This window comes from Berghia stephanieae, chromosome 13 (genome assembly GCF_034508935.2).
Source record: "Berghia stephanieae isolate SIO BIC M18660-M18661 chromosome 13, UCSD_Bste_1.3, whole genome shotgun sequence".
Lineage (NCBI taxonomy): Eukaryota > Metazoa > Mollusca > Gastropoda > Nudibranchia > Aeolidiidae > Berghia > Berghia stephanieae.
The window spans coordinates 37325999-37340998 of NC_088372.1; the positions used below are offsets into that span (position 1 = coordinate 37325999).

Below are 15000 nucleotides of genomic sequence, written 5' to 3' on the forward strand. Positions count from 1 at the left end.
AATGTGTTCAATGTATGTGTTGTTTGATGCAAGAATGTGTTCAATGCATGTGTTGTTTGATGCAAGAATGTGTTCAATGTATGTGGTGTTTGATGCAAGTGAGGGTTTACAGCGTAACACGCGTACCCTTGAGAAGAATAACTTAGGTATTACAATTGTCCCAACTATCGGGAGCCTCCGTGGTGCAATGGTAGCACGTCTAACCGGCAATCAAGAGGTCTAGATACCCCTAGGAGAGGAAGATTAATGTATATATATATATATATATATATATATATATATATATATATATATATATATATATATATGACATTTCAAGGGACAGCGTGGATCAGCGGTACGGTCTTCGCTTCGTACATGGTAGGTACCGAGTTCGATTTTCCCGCCGCTGCTGCGCTGTGTGGCCTTGAGCCAATGACCTCGCCCTAGCTCAATTTGCGGTGCTGCACTGCGGCTGACGCCTGGGTTATTCCAATATTCCTTTGGAATAGACGCTATAGACAAGTTTCCCCTATGGGACGAAAACAGAAAATTTTATTATTATTTTATTTTATTTTAATTATGATCATAATTATACTTGAAATGTTTTGTAATTAGCTCCTTTTATTAAAAAGTTGAGCACTATTATTTCATGGTTTTTGTTTTTATTATATATATATATATATATATATAAAATATATATATATATATATATATATATATATATATATATATATATATATATATATATATATAAATAGACAGTGTCATCTCTTTGTTAATATTTTTATCCATTCTTTTATATCAGTAGTAATCACCAAATTCTATCAACCACTATAAAAGTTTAAGATAACACATAGTTGTGTGTGCGGTAGTAACATGATCGATGCCAGTGTCGGCCGCATGGAGTCTGATGACGGTATATACAAAATTAACAGGAATAAACGAGTGGCTTATTTTCATGAATTATTGTCATTGTATTCAGGTTGAATGAGAACCCCTTTTACTTTCAAATGTAACCAGTTTACGACGGAACTCTGAAAAACAACTTTTGTATTTAAAAATTTGGCCAGAAAACTCGTCCTTTAAATATCAATCGATTTAAATGACTCTCATATTGTCAAAAAACTCTCACACCTGGTACTTTAAGTAAGACTTTGCGAAGTCCCGGGTTTGAGAGATTTTGCCAGTATAAAAGTCATTTGAATCGATCGATATTTGAAGGACGAGTTTTTCTGGCCACATTTTTAAATACGCGTTTTTTCCAGAGTACGACGGTTATCTGGCGACTACAGCCTTGTGATAAAACTATAAAAATGTGAGTTGAAAGCATCTATAATTGGTAATGGAGTCTCACTGTCATTTGTGACAGTTATGATATATTGATGTATAGTATGTCCGTGCTCTGACAAATAATCCCCCCCCCTAACCCACTTACCGAACAAAGAAAAAAGAAGATAGAAAAGTGAAATACACATTTTCAAAAATTGTCTACAAGACTGGTTGTTCAAATATCGATGTTAAATTGACCCTCATCTTGTCCAAAACTCTAAAACTGTTATGGAAGAGTCCCTTGAAGTCCCAGTTTCGAGAGTTTGTTATTTTAAAAAATAATTTTTAAGAAGTGGATATTTATCATCAAAATGTCTCCCATCTTGGCAAAATCTCAAGAAAAGGACTTTGGGAATTCCCAATTTTAAGAATTTTTGCTAAGATGAGGGTCGGCCATTTTAATCAATCGACATTTCAAGAAACGAGTTTTCTAACCAAAATGTTTAATACGTGTTTTATTTTTGACAGCATTGTAGAAAACTGTCTGCATGCAACAATACGACATTTCAAGAAACGAGTTTTCTAACCAAAATGTTAAATACGTGTTTTATTGTTTACAGCATTGTAGAAAACTGTCTGCATGCAACAATACGACATTTCAAGAAACGAGTTTTCTAACCAAAATGTTAAATACGTGTTTTATTGTTTACAGCATTGTAGAAAACTGTCTGCATGTAGCAATACGACATTTCAAGAAACGAGTTTTCTAACCAAAATGTTAAATACGTGTTTTATTGTTTACAGCATTGTAGAAAACTGTCTGCATGTAGCAATACGACATTTCAAGAAACGAGTTTTCTAACCAAAATGTTAAATACGTGTTTTATTGTTTACAGCATTGTAGAAAACTGTCTGCATGTAGCAATACGACATTTCAAGAAACGAGTTTTCTAACCAAAATGTTAAATACGTGTTTTATTGTTTACAGCATTGTAGAAAACTGTCTGCATGTAGCAATACGACATTTCAAGAAACGAGTTTTCTAACCAAAATGTTTAATACGTGTTTTATTTTTGACAGCATTGTAGAAAACTGTCTGCATGTAACAATACGAATGCAAGGTACATATTTTAAGGATTTGATGTACATTTTTGCATAAGTGGAGATGCGTCCATTTGACGTCATACTCGTATTGATGTGTTATGCTTTGATGACTTTCAGTTGTTGGTAGGAGTTGTACGTGATAAATACAATTCTATTACGTCTTGTGACATCGTAGTTTTTTTTTCTTTCTCATATATCTACGCATATTTAATTCAATGAAATGTATTCACGACTCATTTCAAATAAATTTATTTGGTGTTCCTTCTGTGGTAATTCTGAAAGGATCTAACTGTTGAGGTCATTCTCTGTAATAGTGATCAGATTGTCGTGGTGTTCATTTTAAAGATCTTTAAGTCTTGTTACCACATTTTTCTAGAATAATAGACAGGCTGTGCTTAACAGAAACAGCAACAAATAGAAAAACAAAACAAAACAAAACAAACAAATAACGTTTTTGTGTGTTTTAGGGTAACGTGGTGAAAAGAGGTTAATTATGGACAAACAAGGAATACAGTATTTTGTTTGTTGTTAGATGAAAAATTCTTCTTGAAACGAAGCGTTCCAAGATTTGATTATTTTTATGTCAAGCAATTTTATTAATTTTCTTTTAAAACAAACTATAGACTGCATTGCCAAAGATACCGATTGAAGTGTCCGTTCTGTTGTCAGTTATTACTAGAAGAATACCAAACATGCCACAAACAATTTCCAGTCCGAGTGAAAAGTCTTGTCTTGTTGGCGTCAGAGGAACAAACGATGACCAAGACAACGGTGGGATACAGAAATATCTGGCCAATGATTCTGTTGAAATGGTCGAAAGGTGTTCTGAAAGAGGTGAAGAAATCACTAAAGACAATGAACGTCATTGGAGTGCAATCAATATAGATAATAACATGCCTGGAAATAATGTGTTTATCTCAAGAAATGATTCTGATACTGAAAAATCACGTGTTGACGATGGAAAACCCTCAAAGGGAAGGGGGTTCAAATTTGGTAAGCTTAGTCGCGAAAAGAAATGTCTTTTACTCTGTTGTACCTTTTCCCAATTTATTTCCGGACTTTCCACGTCCCTCCTGGCGCCATTTTTCCCAGAAGTGGCCCAGGCAAAAGGGATGTCTTTTGTCTTAATAGGTGTGACCTTTAGCATCTTCCCTGCTGTAATGTTCAGTATGTCACCAATTTTCGGTAACTTCATGACGACTGTCGGACCCAAATTTCTAGTGATATCCGGTCTGTTCGTTGGAGGCGTCTGTAATTGTCTATACGGACTTTTGGACAAATCCCCACCAGGCACCCCTTTCATTGTCACCAGCTTGTTGTGTCGTTTAGTACAAGGTATCGGATATACTGGTTATGTCAATGCTATTTACACAATTTCGTCCAATGAATTTTCAGACCATGTTACAATTTTAATGTCTATTCTACAAGGTGCAAGTGGAGTTGGAATAATGCTTGGACCCGGAATCGGAGGATTTCTATACGATCTTGCAGGATATGGTTTTCCCTTTTATTCCAGCGGAGCCATCGTTGTTTTGAATGCCATTATTTTATATAAAGTTGTACCCAATATTACAAGCAAGGCTGAAAAGACGAAAACTTCGAAACAATCACTCCTGTGTAATGGATTGTTCATCGTATCCATTATGACGAACTCTACCGTATCGTGCTCTGTGGCTTTCACAGAATCAACGCTAGCCAATCACATGATTCCTTTACGCCTATCTAAAGGCATGGTTGGTTTATTTTTTACACTAATCCCATGCTTTTTTGCTGTAGCGTGTCCGATAACTGGTTATCTAACCGACGCCAAAGGAAGTCACTGGTGTTTAATGATATTAGGACAATTTCTCGCTGGACTCGGATTATACCTGATTGGCCCAGGAATGATATTTCCCTTTCTGTACCTGACAAGCTGGATTTTGGTCCCGGGTTTAATTCTCCTCGGAGCCGGTTTTGCGATGGCTATTATTCCAGCGTTCAAGTGTTGTCTTTTAGGAGCTTTCCAATGCGGTTGGGATGACGACACAGAGACGTACGCGACTGTGTCTGGTGTCAATAACTCTACGTTTTACTTGGGCTCTGTTGTGGGACCTCTGGTCGGGTCAGCTCTAATTCAACATCATGGATTTTCTTTCGGATACACCGTCATGGGAACGTTGAATGTTGCCGTCTCGGGCCTGTGTCTGATTGTATTCTTGGCTAAAAAGATTGGAGCTAAAATAAATTACAAAAAAAATCTAGATACAAAATAACTAAAATAAATAACATTCTTATAGGGAATGTGATTAGCGGAAGAGTAGCGGTCCTTGATTGGACGTCACCTTACAGAGATAACGTCAACATGGTTTTGCGCATGCGTCTCTATCGTCCTCGATTTCGGTGAAGTTTCTCATTTCGCTTTCATCGGAAGAGAGGACGAGAGACGCATGCGCAAAACCAATATGATGTTCTCTCTCTACTAACTTCTCCGCCGGTGACGTCCAATCAACGGACGCTACTCTTCCGCTAATCTCATTCCCTATTGGCTGAAGAGGAGTTTTGAGCTCGATACGTTCCGTGTTTGGTGTTATAGTTCTTTTCTGGAGTTGTTATATTCGTTTATTATTCATTATTGTCTCGAGTCCACATCTTTTAGGAGCTTAGAACCAATTTAGTCTAGAGCAGGGGAGAAGGAGACCATTAACCAAATATTTTTACGTATATTGTAAAAGGGCAGAAAATTCGTTACGTCACACTTTCTACTTTTCCTATTCCAAACTCATTGGAAGTGTTTATTTTACCAGTACTTTGGAAGACTAATAATCAATACGTTACATATTGAATGATGCGTTGCATAACTCTATTATTAACAGGTTGTATAGGCAGATTCTAATGATAACTCGACGTAAAAGAGCAAGGATTGATGATATTTATTAACGTCCAGCATGTATTTAGCCTTGAAAAAAAGATGCCATCTCTCAGTAGAAAAAATGTGAAGTGATAAAACTGGTTCCAATTTCATTATATATATATATATATATATATATATATATATATATATTATATACATATATATATGTATATATATATTATATATATATACATATATATGTATATATATTATATATATATATATATATATATATATATATATATATATATATATATATATATAATAAAATATTGATATATAGTTGCCTAATAGGCAAAATGTCTTTTTGTTGTTGTGACATTTCTCTCGAAATCCAATGGATTCTAACACTATTTTACCTTTACACAATCAATGTTTTGATTAGGTTTGCTTATAATATTCACTTTTATTTATTACAGAACGCTGGCCAATCTTTTGTTTTAAATATTGTCATGTGATGTCATTTAAAGTCATCAAATTCCGCCTGTCCTTTTCTTGATACCATTTCATATTTTAGCCGATAAAGGTTTGTATAGTATAATTTTAGAAATTCAAAAATCAGTTATCGAAAAACAACAAAAAAAACAACAACAAAAAAATTCAGTTTTATCTACACTTTTCTCAGTATCACATATATATCGAAAAGCGTCTAAATTACCAAGCACTTGCTGACCATCGGTAGTGACATCAATTAGCGCCCACCCTTAGCACCTGGTACCCACTAGTGCCCATATTTTGTCCATTTATTGTTTTCATTCCATTGAATCATTGAGCTATCACCCGTTTTATGGAATTGTGGGACAACGAATAAAATCAGGGTACATTTAAAGTATAGTAATTAGATGTTGAACCTTGAAATATTATTTTTGTGTTAAATGTGCTGTAGTTGTGATATGATATACAATTTGTGTTGTTGTCTTTGGGGTCAGTGGGTACGATGTGTCGCATGTGGGTTTTTTAAACTCCCACTCTTACACATTGGAAAGAAGTCATGTTTCTCCAAATCCATTTGATGATCATAATGTAAAAGGCTTGGTGTCTTCTTATGACCGATATTTTTATATTATTATTGTGTTTTTGTGAGGGGGGGGGGGGGCAGGTAATAATACAGCTAAACATCTGAACAAGTGTGCATGAAAGGTGCCAGACAAAGCAAGAAAAATGCCCGTCCCAAAAGTCAGTCTACCTCGACTGGTGATCGAACCTCAGACCTTCTGATTACCTGGTCGAGGTAGACCGATTTTATTGGATGTCTTTTTTTCTTTCTTGCTTTGCCTGGCACCTTTCATACAAACTTGTTCAGATTTTTACCTTACACCGGTGCACACTCCTTAATTTCTTGATTTAATAATACAGCTACAGTCTCTCGCCAAATGTGTAATGGTTTTTAATTTTATCAAATCATCGATTCGATATTATTATTTTTCGACTGCACTGCGAAAATGACAATTTTACTCCCCCCCCCCAAAAAAAAAAAAAAAGAACGTTGGATATGTATTCATTCGCACCGACAAATAATTTTAGATGGTCAATCAGAAGTCTTTTCAACCTGAATTTAAACCAGTAAAATGAATAAAAATATTCTGCAATCGTTGAAGAAATTTTTTATTCAACGGGTTCAAAGCATAATTCAGGTCTTAGTTTCAGTCCCCAGTAGACTGAGTTTTTGGGACGGTTTTTTTTTTCTTGTATTTTTCTTTCTTGCTTTGTCTGACACCTTTCATACACACTTGTTCAGATCTGTATCTTACACCGGTGCTTGTTCCTTAATTTCTTAACTTGATACTTTCACAAATAAAATGGAGCAACTCCATTGTCTTCGTCCTCGTCCTCTAGTGTTCAATGTATGTGTTGTTTGGTGCAAGAATGTGTTCAATGTACGTGTTGTTTGATGCAAGAATGTGTTCAATGTATGTGTTGTTTGATGCAAGAATGTGTTCAATGTACGTGTTGTTTGATGCAAGCGTGTGTTCAATGTATGTGGTTTTTGATGCAAGCGAGGGTTCACAGTGTAAAACGCGTATCCTTGTGAAAAATAATTTAGGTATTACAATTGTCCCAACTATCGGGAGCCTCGGTTGTGCAATGGTAGCACGTCTTACCGGTAATCAGAAGGTCTGAGGTTCGATCCCCAGTCGAGGCCGACTGTTATTTTGGGATGTTTTTTTTCTTGTACTTTGCTGTCTTATTTTGTCTGGTAAGTTTCATACACACTTGTTCAGATCTTTATCATTATTCAATGGTTACGTATTTAGGTAAGAAATTACATGCCAGGGGTTTCCAATGATAGGGGCGGAATAATATACGATTCTTACACTCTTGCTTGTTGGAATTCCGGACGTGTGCCCAACCAATGCACGAGCTTGCGAGTACGCGTTGGAATCAAAGTTTGAATTCCAAAACGCATTTTATTTTCTTGATTATGTAGATTCCTTGTGAGAAAAAAAATATCACATTGAAAAAAGAATATTTAGATAGGACTTGAGAAATAACAGTTGATTTTTTAAATTTAAAAAAAATTCGTTATGTTATGTAGAATACCCCTCTGGAACTAATCACAACCCAACGCAAAATATTGTTTGTTAAAACAAGCCCATAATTGCGTCGGTTATTAGACCTGCAAATATGTGCACGTCGATACCAACACTTTCCTGCCCGTTTGGAACAAGGGAGTGTTTATTTCATTCTTACGATGAGCATGCGCCGTGGATTGAGTGTCTGCTGCAAAGACAATATAATTTATACTGTTCTTCGATTAGCAAGTTGCTGAACACTTGACTGCAAGTCGCGAGCCCTAACATAATGATAAGTTTGTTAACTTTGTGAATTTAATTAAGCCATTTTAAAATTTAAATTTAAAGCTCTTACTTAACATGTATCCTGAATTATAATGTAATATATGTATCTGTGTACCCTTGCGTAACGATCATGTCACTTTTTTAAAATGTTAATCTGTACGAGTTGATTTTAACTTTATCTTACAATCTTTTATTGAATATGCTTGCAATTTTTAAGAGGAGTAATTTGCATATCTTTTTGCATATTTTACTCTTTTTTTTCCATTCATATTCACCTTATCTTTATGCAATTTTTCATTTTTTAAATGCATAAAACCGCAGGGCCAGTAATGAGTATGCTTATCTATTGTAAACTATTATATAGGGAATGAAATTAGCGGAAGAGTAGCGTCCCTTGATTAGACGTCACGGCTGAAAAGTTATTAGAGAGAGAACGTCATGCTGGTTCAGCGGATGCGTCTCTCGTCCTCGCTTCCGGTGAAAGCGGCCTGAGACACTTCACCGAAACCGAGGACGAGAGAGACGCATGCGCAAAACCAAATTGACGTTCTCTCTGTAAGGTGACGTCCAACCAAGTTACGCTACTCTTCCGCTAATCTCATTCCCTATAGACATATATTATAGACTTACAACTGTTGAGTATACGACCCGTGCTATAACTATACGGTCATATCAATACTGTAGACATTCTTTGATGATGTAAGCCTACCATTGATGTCTGCAGTCGTATTTTCATTTTTTTCGGTCACTCATGAATAAACTTCTCCAGAAAAGGATTTCATTGGTCAATTCATTCATCGCCATAATATTTCAAACTTTTGTTCCCGTGAGTTATTGATTTTTTTTTTGGCCGAAGAGCGATTGGCTTTTTAATAAATCTTGACCCTTCAACGATTGGTCGCTCTGACAGTTCACGTGTCAACAGCTGTCAACTTATGCCTTGGGTCATCGTTGAAATGTTGGACAATGGTCATCTCGTGATTGGATCACAATGGCCACCTTGATGAATTCATTAGCCAGCCATCGGCTGATAGGTAAAAGTGGCAATTGAAAAATATTGAGCCTTTTATATAGCGCAATATCCACTAAACGTGCTCAATGCGCTTTACAAGGGGTCCCTGGCCAACAGCAACACGTAACATGTGGGACGAGACATGACGCCTGTTAGGCGATATTAAACTTTTTTCGGACAGAGACAACGCTGTTACCGGCCAGGTACTTATTTTACACATGAGTACGGTGAGAGAATGTGAGTAAGAGCCTTTTCAAAGGTCTCAACTATGCGCCGAGTGAGGCTCGAACCCAGGACCTTCCGATCCGAAAGCGATTGTCATACCACAAGACCACATAGCCGCACTTTATGTTCCAGTTACAAAGCATATTACTGATGTCGTCTCATTGAAATGTAAACAATGATATTGATTTGAAACTCCCTACCAACTACTTGTAAACAAGACCATTCGACTGATGGCTTCTCTCTGCTTCCCTCTCTAAAATCCCCGTTACTGAAAAGACGGCCATACACATACATACATAGACACATACATACAAACACATACATACACACATACATACACACATACACACAGACATACATACATACACATATAGTCACACACATAAAAAACACGCACAGGCACATATAGAAGATATCGAAGATGACGTCACTCAGGTCTTTGTTATTGTTTTTTGCCATCCGCGTTTATGAGTAATGCTCACTGAACTGTTTTAACCTGACTATACATGTTCATGGATACACACAATTATGTGTGTTGGTCCGTTATACTACCCGATGGCAATGTTATGAGCTTCTTAGCCAAGAGCATACTATCTATACAAAAACATTTATGATGCAATATTGTTTGCTCTGGGTGGAATTCATGACCTGCCATAGTGGGCAGGGAGGCACTTACTGTGTCTTTTATCCCATTATATCTGTTTTCAACATGCTTTCTGTCTTTGTCTTGGAATGAGATTACTTGGGTTTTTCCTGTTGCTGGGTGCAGTTCCTGGTCTCCCATAGTGTGCAGGGAGCACTTACTGTGTCTTCCATCCTCCTACATGTGTTTTCCAACATGCTTTCTGTCTTTGTGTTCGAATGAGATTACATGGCTTTTGTCTTGCCTATTATGGGAGGTCAGGAGCCCCACCCAGCCTGCCCACTATGGGAGGTCAGGAACCCCACCCAGCCTGCCCACTATAGAAAGTAAGGAACCCCACCCAGCCTGCTCACTATTGGAGGTCAGGAACCCCACCCAGCCTGCCCACTATGGGAGGTCAGGAACCCACTCAGAAACACCCATATTATATCATGAGGCCGTGGTATAATTCGATTTAGATTTTGTTTTCTAAAATTGAGCATTTATATTATGTACGGCTATTCGTTGGTCTTGTGGTATGACACTCACTATCGGATCGGAAGGTCCTGGGTTCGAGCCTTGCTCAGCGCATAGTTGAGTCCTTGGAAACGACTCTTTACTCACATTCTCTCACCGTACTCAGGTCTCAACTATGCGCCGCTCTTAGTGGGGCCTGAACCCCGGCCCCTTCAATCCAAAGGCGAGTTTTGTATCACAAGACCACAAATCCGAGAATATAGAGTTAATATTTATCATATATTTTATATCCAGCAGTCAAACAACACACCAGAGAGACATAGGGCAGAGCATTCGTGACGTCACACCTTACTCTCTTCCGGTTAAAAACTCATTTGAAGTGTGTACCAGTCCTTCGACATGAATACTGAGCAATGAATAGGTTACATATTGAATCATAAGGTGGCATAACTATTTTGATAGCAGGATGTAGAGGCAGATTCTTACGATTACGGCTCGTAAAAAAAACAACGATGGGTGATCTCTATTGACGACCGGCATATTATATTTAGACTAGAAAATGAGATGCCATCACTCTGAAACCAGAAGATCACAAGGTTTGGATCCAGTCCTCCGGAATACTTGTTTTACACTTCCAATGAGATTGTAACCAGTTTTATCACTTCACTTTTTTCCTATTGATCTTTATAGTGATAGAATCTTATTACGCTCTTTTACGTCGTGTTATCATAAGAATCTGCCTATACAACTTGCTACTAAAATACTAAAAAGGTAGCTGTCTTGCTTTCTCAAGCACCTTTCATACCCATTTGTTCAGTTCTTTTTCTGCCATTTTACTATGCACGTATTTCGTTAATCGTTTCCTTCCGACCTCCTCTAGACTTAAGTCATACTAAGACCTTAACTCACTCAACCCTAACACCGACTATATCCGTAGTTTACCCGGGGTTAATTTTATCCCATGCCTATTTATTACATTTTTCTGAGACAAATTATAGGCGTAATATCAAAGCTATTGTTTTTAGTTTTTACATATTAATTGTAAATTGAATAAAACCATCTATGTACATGCTAATTTTTAATACATTTTTTCTAATTTTGAAAAGTATCAAAAATCTCTAGGATTGAGTGAGTTAAAGCTGTGGACACGAAACAGTAAAGATTAAAATTGAATAAAACAGGTCCGAAATAGACAAAAACACCAAACATGGGACGTTTCGGGCTCAAAACCCGTCTTCAGCAAAAAAAGCAAGAAAAGCAAAGAGAATTACATTGTGTGTTCATTGACCTGGAATAAGCACATAATAGGGTACCAAGAGAAGAAATGTTGTACTGTCTAAGAGCAAACGGGGTAACAGAGAATTATATTAAAGGTATTCAAGATATGTACAAATGAAACAAAACAGTGGTAAGGACAGCTGTTGGCTCAACTGATCCATTTAATGTAAGAGTTGGATTTCACCTGGGATCTGCTTTCAGCCCACGGCTGTTTGCAATAGTAATGGATGTCCTAACAGAACCCATTCGGCGAGAGGCACCATGGAACATGATCTATGCGGATGATGTAGCACTTTTGAATGATAAACAAGGTGGAAAAGGAACTGGAGGGTTGGAGGCGGGTGTTGGAAAGGAGGGGGATTAAGGGCAAGCAGATCGAAGACAGAGTATTTGTGCATCGGACAGCACAGAGCAGAACCACCAATAAAGATAGGAGAAGAGGATGTGCCTGAGACAAACCAGTTCAAACTTAGAAACAACTGTTCAAGGAGATGGGGTTAATGAGATGGAGGTTAAGAAGAGGATACAGGCAGGCTGGAATAATTGGAGGAAGGTAACTGGTGTTATGTGTGACAAACGAATTTCCGCAAAGATGAAGGGGAAAATATATACAACATTTGTAAGACTAGCAATGTTATATGGACTAGAGACAGCAGCTACAACAAAGAAACAAGATAAAGAAGTTGAGGTGGCAGAAATGGATGTTGAGATGGTCACTTGGCTGGACAAGAAAAGATAAAGTGAGAACTGAACGAATTTGAAGGTTGACTGAATTGAAGTGAAGAATTGTATCAATAAAGATAAGAGAAGATAGATTGAAATGGTTCGGACATGTTAAGAGACGAGACAAGGAGTACGTGGGAAAGAAAGTATTTGACTTACAATTATCGGGAAAGAGAAAAAAGGGACGCCCAAATACTAGATGGTGGGATAAGGTAAAGGATATGAAAGACCTGGGCATGGCGGAAGATGATGCGCTGGACCAAGATGCACGGAGATGCGACATTCATTATAGCAACAATGTAAAATGCGGGATAAACTGGAAGAAAGAAGAAGAAGAAGTGTTATTTAGTATCCAACTTTTTAACTACTTTCAGCTCCAATTTTTCTACACAAGAATATAATCAGACACAGGCCCGAGACGGCAACGTTCAACGTTCCCATTACGGTGTATCCAAACGAAAATCCTTGATGTTGAATTAGAACAGACCCGACCAGAGGTCCCACAACAGAGCCCAAGTAAAACGTAGAGTTATTGACACCAGACACAGTCGCGTACGTCTCTGTGTCGTCATCCCAACCACATTCGAAAGCTCCTAAAAGACAACACTTGAAAGCTGGAACAATAGACATCGCAAAACCGGCTCCGATGAGAATTAAACCCGGGACTACAATCCAGCTTGTCAGGTACAGAAAGGGAAATATCATTCCTGGGCCAATCAGGTATAATCCGAGTCCAGCGAGAAATTGTCCTAATATCATTAAAGACCAGTGACTTCCTTTGGTGTCGGTTAGATAACCAGTTATCGGAGACGCTACGGCAAAAAAGCATGAGATTAGTGTAAAAAATAAACCAATCATGCCTTTAGATAGGCGTAAAGGAATCATGTGATTGGCTAACGTTGATTCTGTGAAAGCCACAGTGCACGCTACGGTAGAGTTCGTCATAATGGATACGACGAACAATCCATTACACAGAAGTGATTGTTTCGAAGTTTTCGTCTTTTCAGCCTTGCTTGTAATATTGGGTACAACTTTATATAAAATAATGGCATTCAGAAGTATGGCGGCTCCATTGAAATAAAAGGGAAAACCATACCCTGCAAGATCGTATAGAAATCCTCCGATTCCGGGTCCAAGCATTATTCCAACTTCACTTGCACCTTGTAGAATAGACACTATGATTGCGACATGGTCTGAAAATTCATTGGACGAAATCGTGTAAATAGCAGTGATATAACTAGAAAATCCGATCCCTTCTCCCAGACGACACAACAAGCTGGTGACAATGAAAGGCGTGCCTGGTGGGGATTTGTCCAAAAGTCCGTACAGACAATTACAGACGCCTCCAACGGCTAGATCGGATAACACAAGAAATTTGGGTCCGACTCTAGTCACGAAGTAACCGAAAATTGGTGACGTAATGAACACAACAGCTGGGAAGATGCTAAAGGTCACGCAGATTAAAACTAAAGACATCTGTTTTGTCTGGGCCACTTCTGGGAAAAATGGCTCCAGCAGGGACGTGGAAAGTCCGGAATTGAAATGGGAAAATGTACAACAGAGTAAAAGACATTTCTTTTCGCGACTAAGCTCACCAAATTTGAACCCCCTTCCCTTTGAGGGTTTTCCATCGTCAACATGAGATTTTTCTGTGTCAAAATCATTCTTTGAGATAAACACATTATTTCCAGGCATGTTATTATCAATATCGATGGCACTCCTATGACGTTCATTGACTTTAGTGATGTCTTCACCTCTTTCAGAACATCTTTCGACCATTTCAACAGAATCATTGGCCAGATATTTCTGTATCCCACCGTTATCTTGGTCATCGTTTGTTCCTCTGACGCCAACAAGACAAGACTTTTCACTCGGATTGGAAATTGTTTGTGGCATGTTTGGTTTTCTTCTAGTAATAACTGACAACAGAACGGACACTTCAATCGGTATCTTTGGCTATGCCGTCTATAGTTTGTTTTAAAAGAAAATGAATAAAATTGCTTTAAAGAAAAATAAGCAAATCTTGGAATGTTTCGGCTCAAGAACAGTTTTCAGCTAACTACAAAATACAGTATTTAGTCTGTCCATAACTCATCTTTTTTTCATAACTTTTTCCCCAATGCACAACGTTTCATTACTCGTATTGTTAGTTTGTCTGTTTATTTGTTTTGTGTTGCTTACTTTCGTTTTCTAAGTTTTATTCGTTGCTGTTTTTGTTAAGCACATCCTATCTGTTATTCTAGAAAAATGTGGTAACAAGACTTGAAGATCTTTAAAATGAACACCACGACAACCACAACACCATTACAGAGAATAACCACAACGTCAGATCCTTTCAGAATTACCACAGAAGGAACACCAAATAAACTTTTTTGTAATGGCTCGTGAATACAATTTATTGACTTAGATATGCGTAGATATATGCGAAAGAAAAAAAAACTATGATGGTACACGAGGTAATATAATTTTAATTAATACCCAATCGATTTTTCTAATTAATTTTTTTCTGTACAAAAGTACTGAAAGTCAACGAAGCCTAACATATCAATACGAGTATGGCGTCAAATGGACGCATCTCCACTTTTGCAAAAATGTACATCAAATCCTTAAAAGATGTATC

The 15000-nt window shown here is 37.4% G+C and overlaps 2 protein-coding genes across 2 annotated transcripts; one reads left to right on the top strand and one right to left on the bottom strand.

Moving 5' to 3' along the window:
- The first annotated feature begins 3047 nt into the window (after positions 1-3047).
- Positions 3048-12021, top strand: LOC144959296 (MFS-type transporter SLC18B1-like). Its single transcript, XM_078891838.1, has 2 exons — positions 3048-4536; positions 11786-12021. Exons 1-2 carry the CDS (start codon positions 3048-3050, stop codon positions 12019-12021), a joined length of 1725 nt encoding a protein of 574 aa, XP_078747964.1.
- A 719-nt stretch (positions 12022-12740) lies between these two features.
- LOC144959297 (MFS-type transporter SLC18B1-like) lies at positions 12741-14276 on the bottom strand. Its single transcript, XM_078891839.1, has one exon. It carries the CDS (start codon positions 14274-14276, stop codon positions 12741-12743), a length of 1536 nt encoding a protein of 511 aa, XP_078747965.1.
- Between the last annotated feature and the right edge of the window lie 724 nt (positions 14277-15000).

Bases quoted from the DNA above. Each gene is read 5' to 3' on its own strand.
- LOC144959296 (XM_078891838.1), top strand. From the start codon at position 3,048: ATGCCACAAACAATTTCCAGTCCGAGTGAAAAGTCTTGTCTTGTTGGC. The intron at 4,537-11,785 runs GTCTGATTGTAT...GAAACAAAACAG, and splicing joins TGTTGCCGTCTCGGGCCTGT to TGGTAAGGACAGCTGTTGGC.
- LOC144959297 (XM_078891839.1), bottom strand. From the start codon at position 14,276: ATGCCACAAACAATTTCCAATCCGAGTGAAAAGTCTTGTCTTGTTGGC.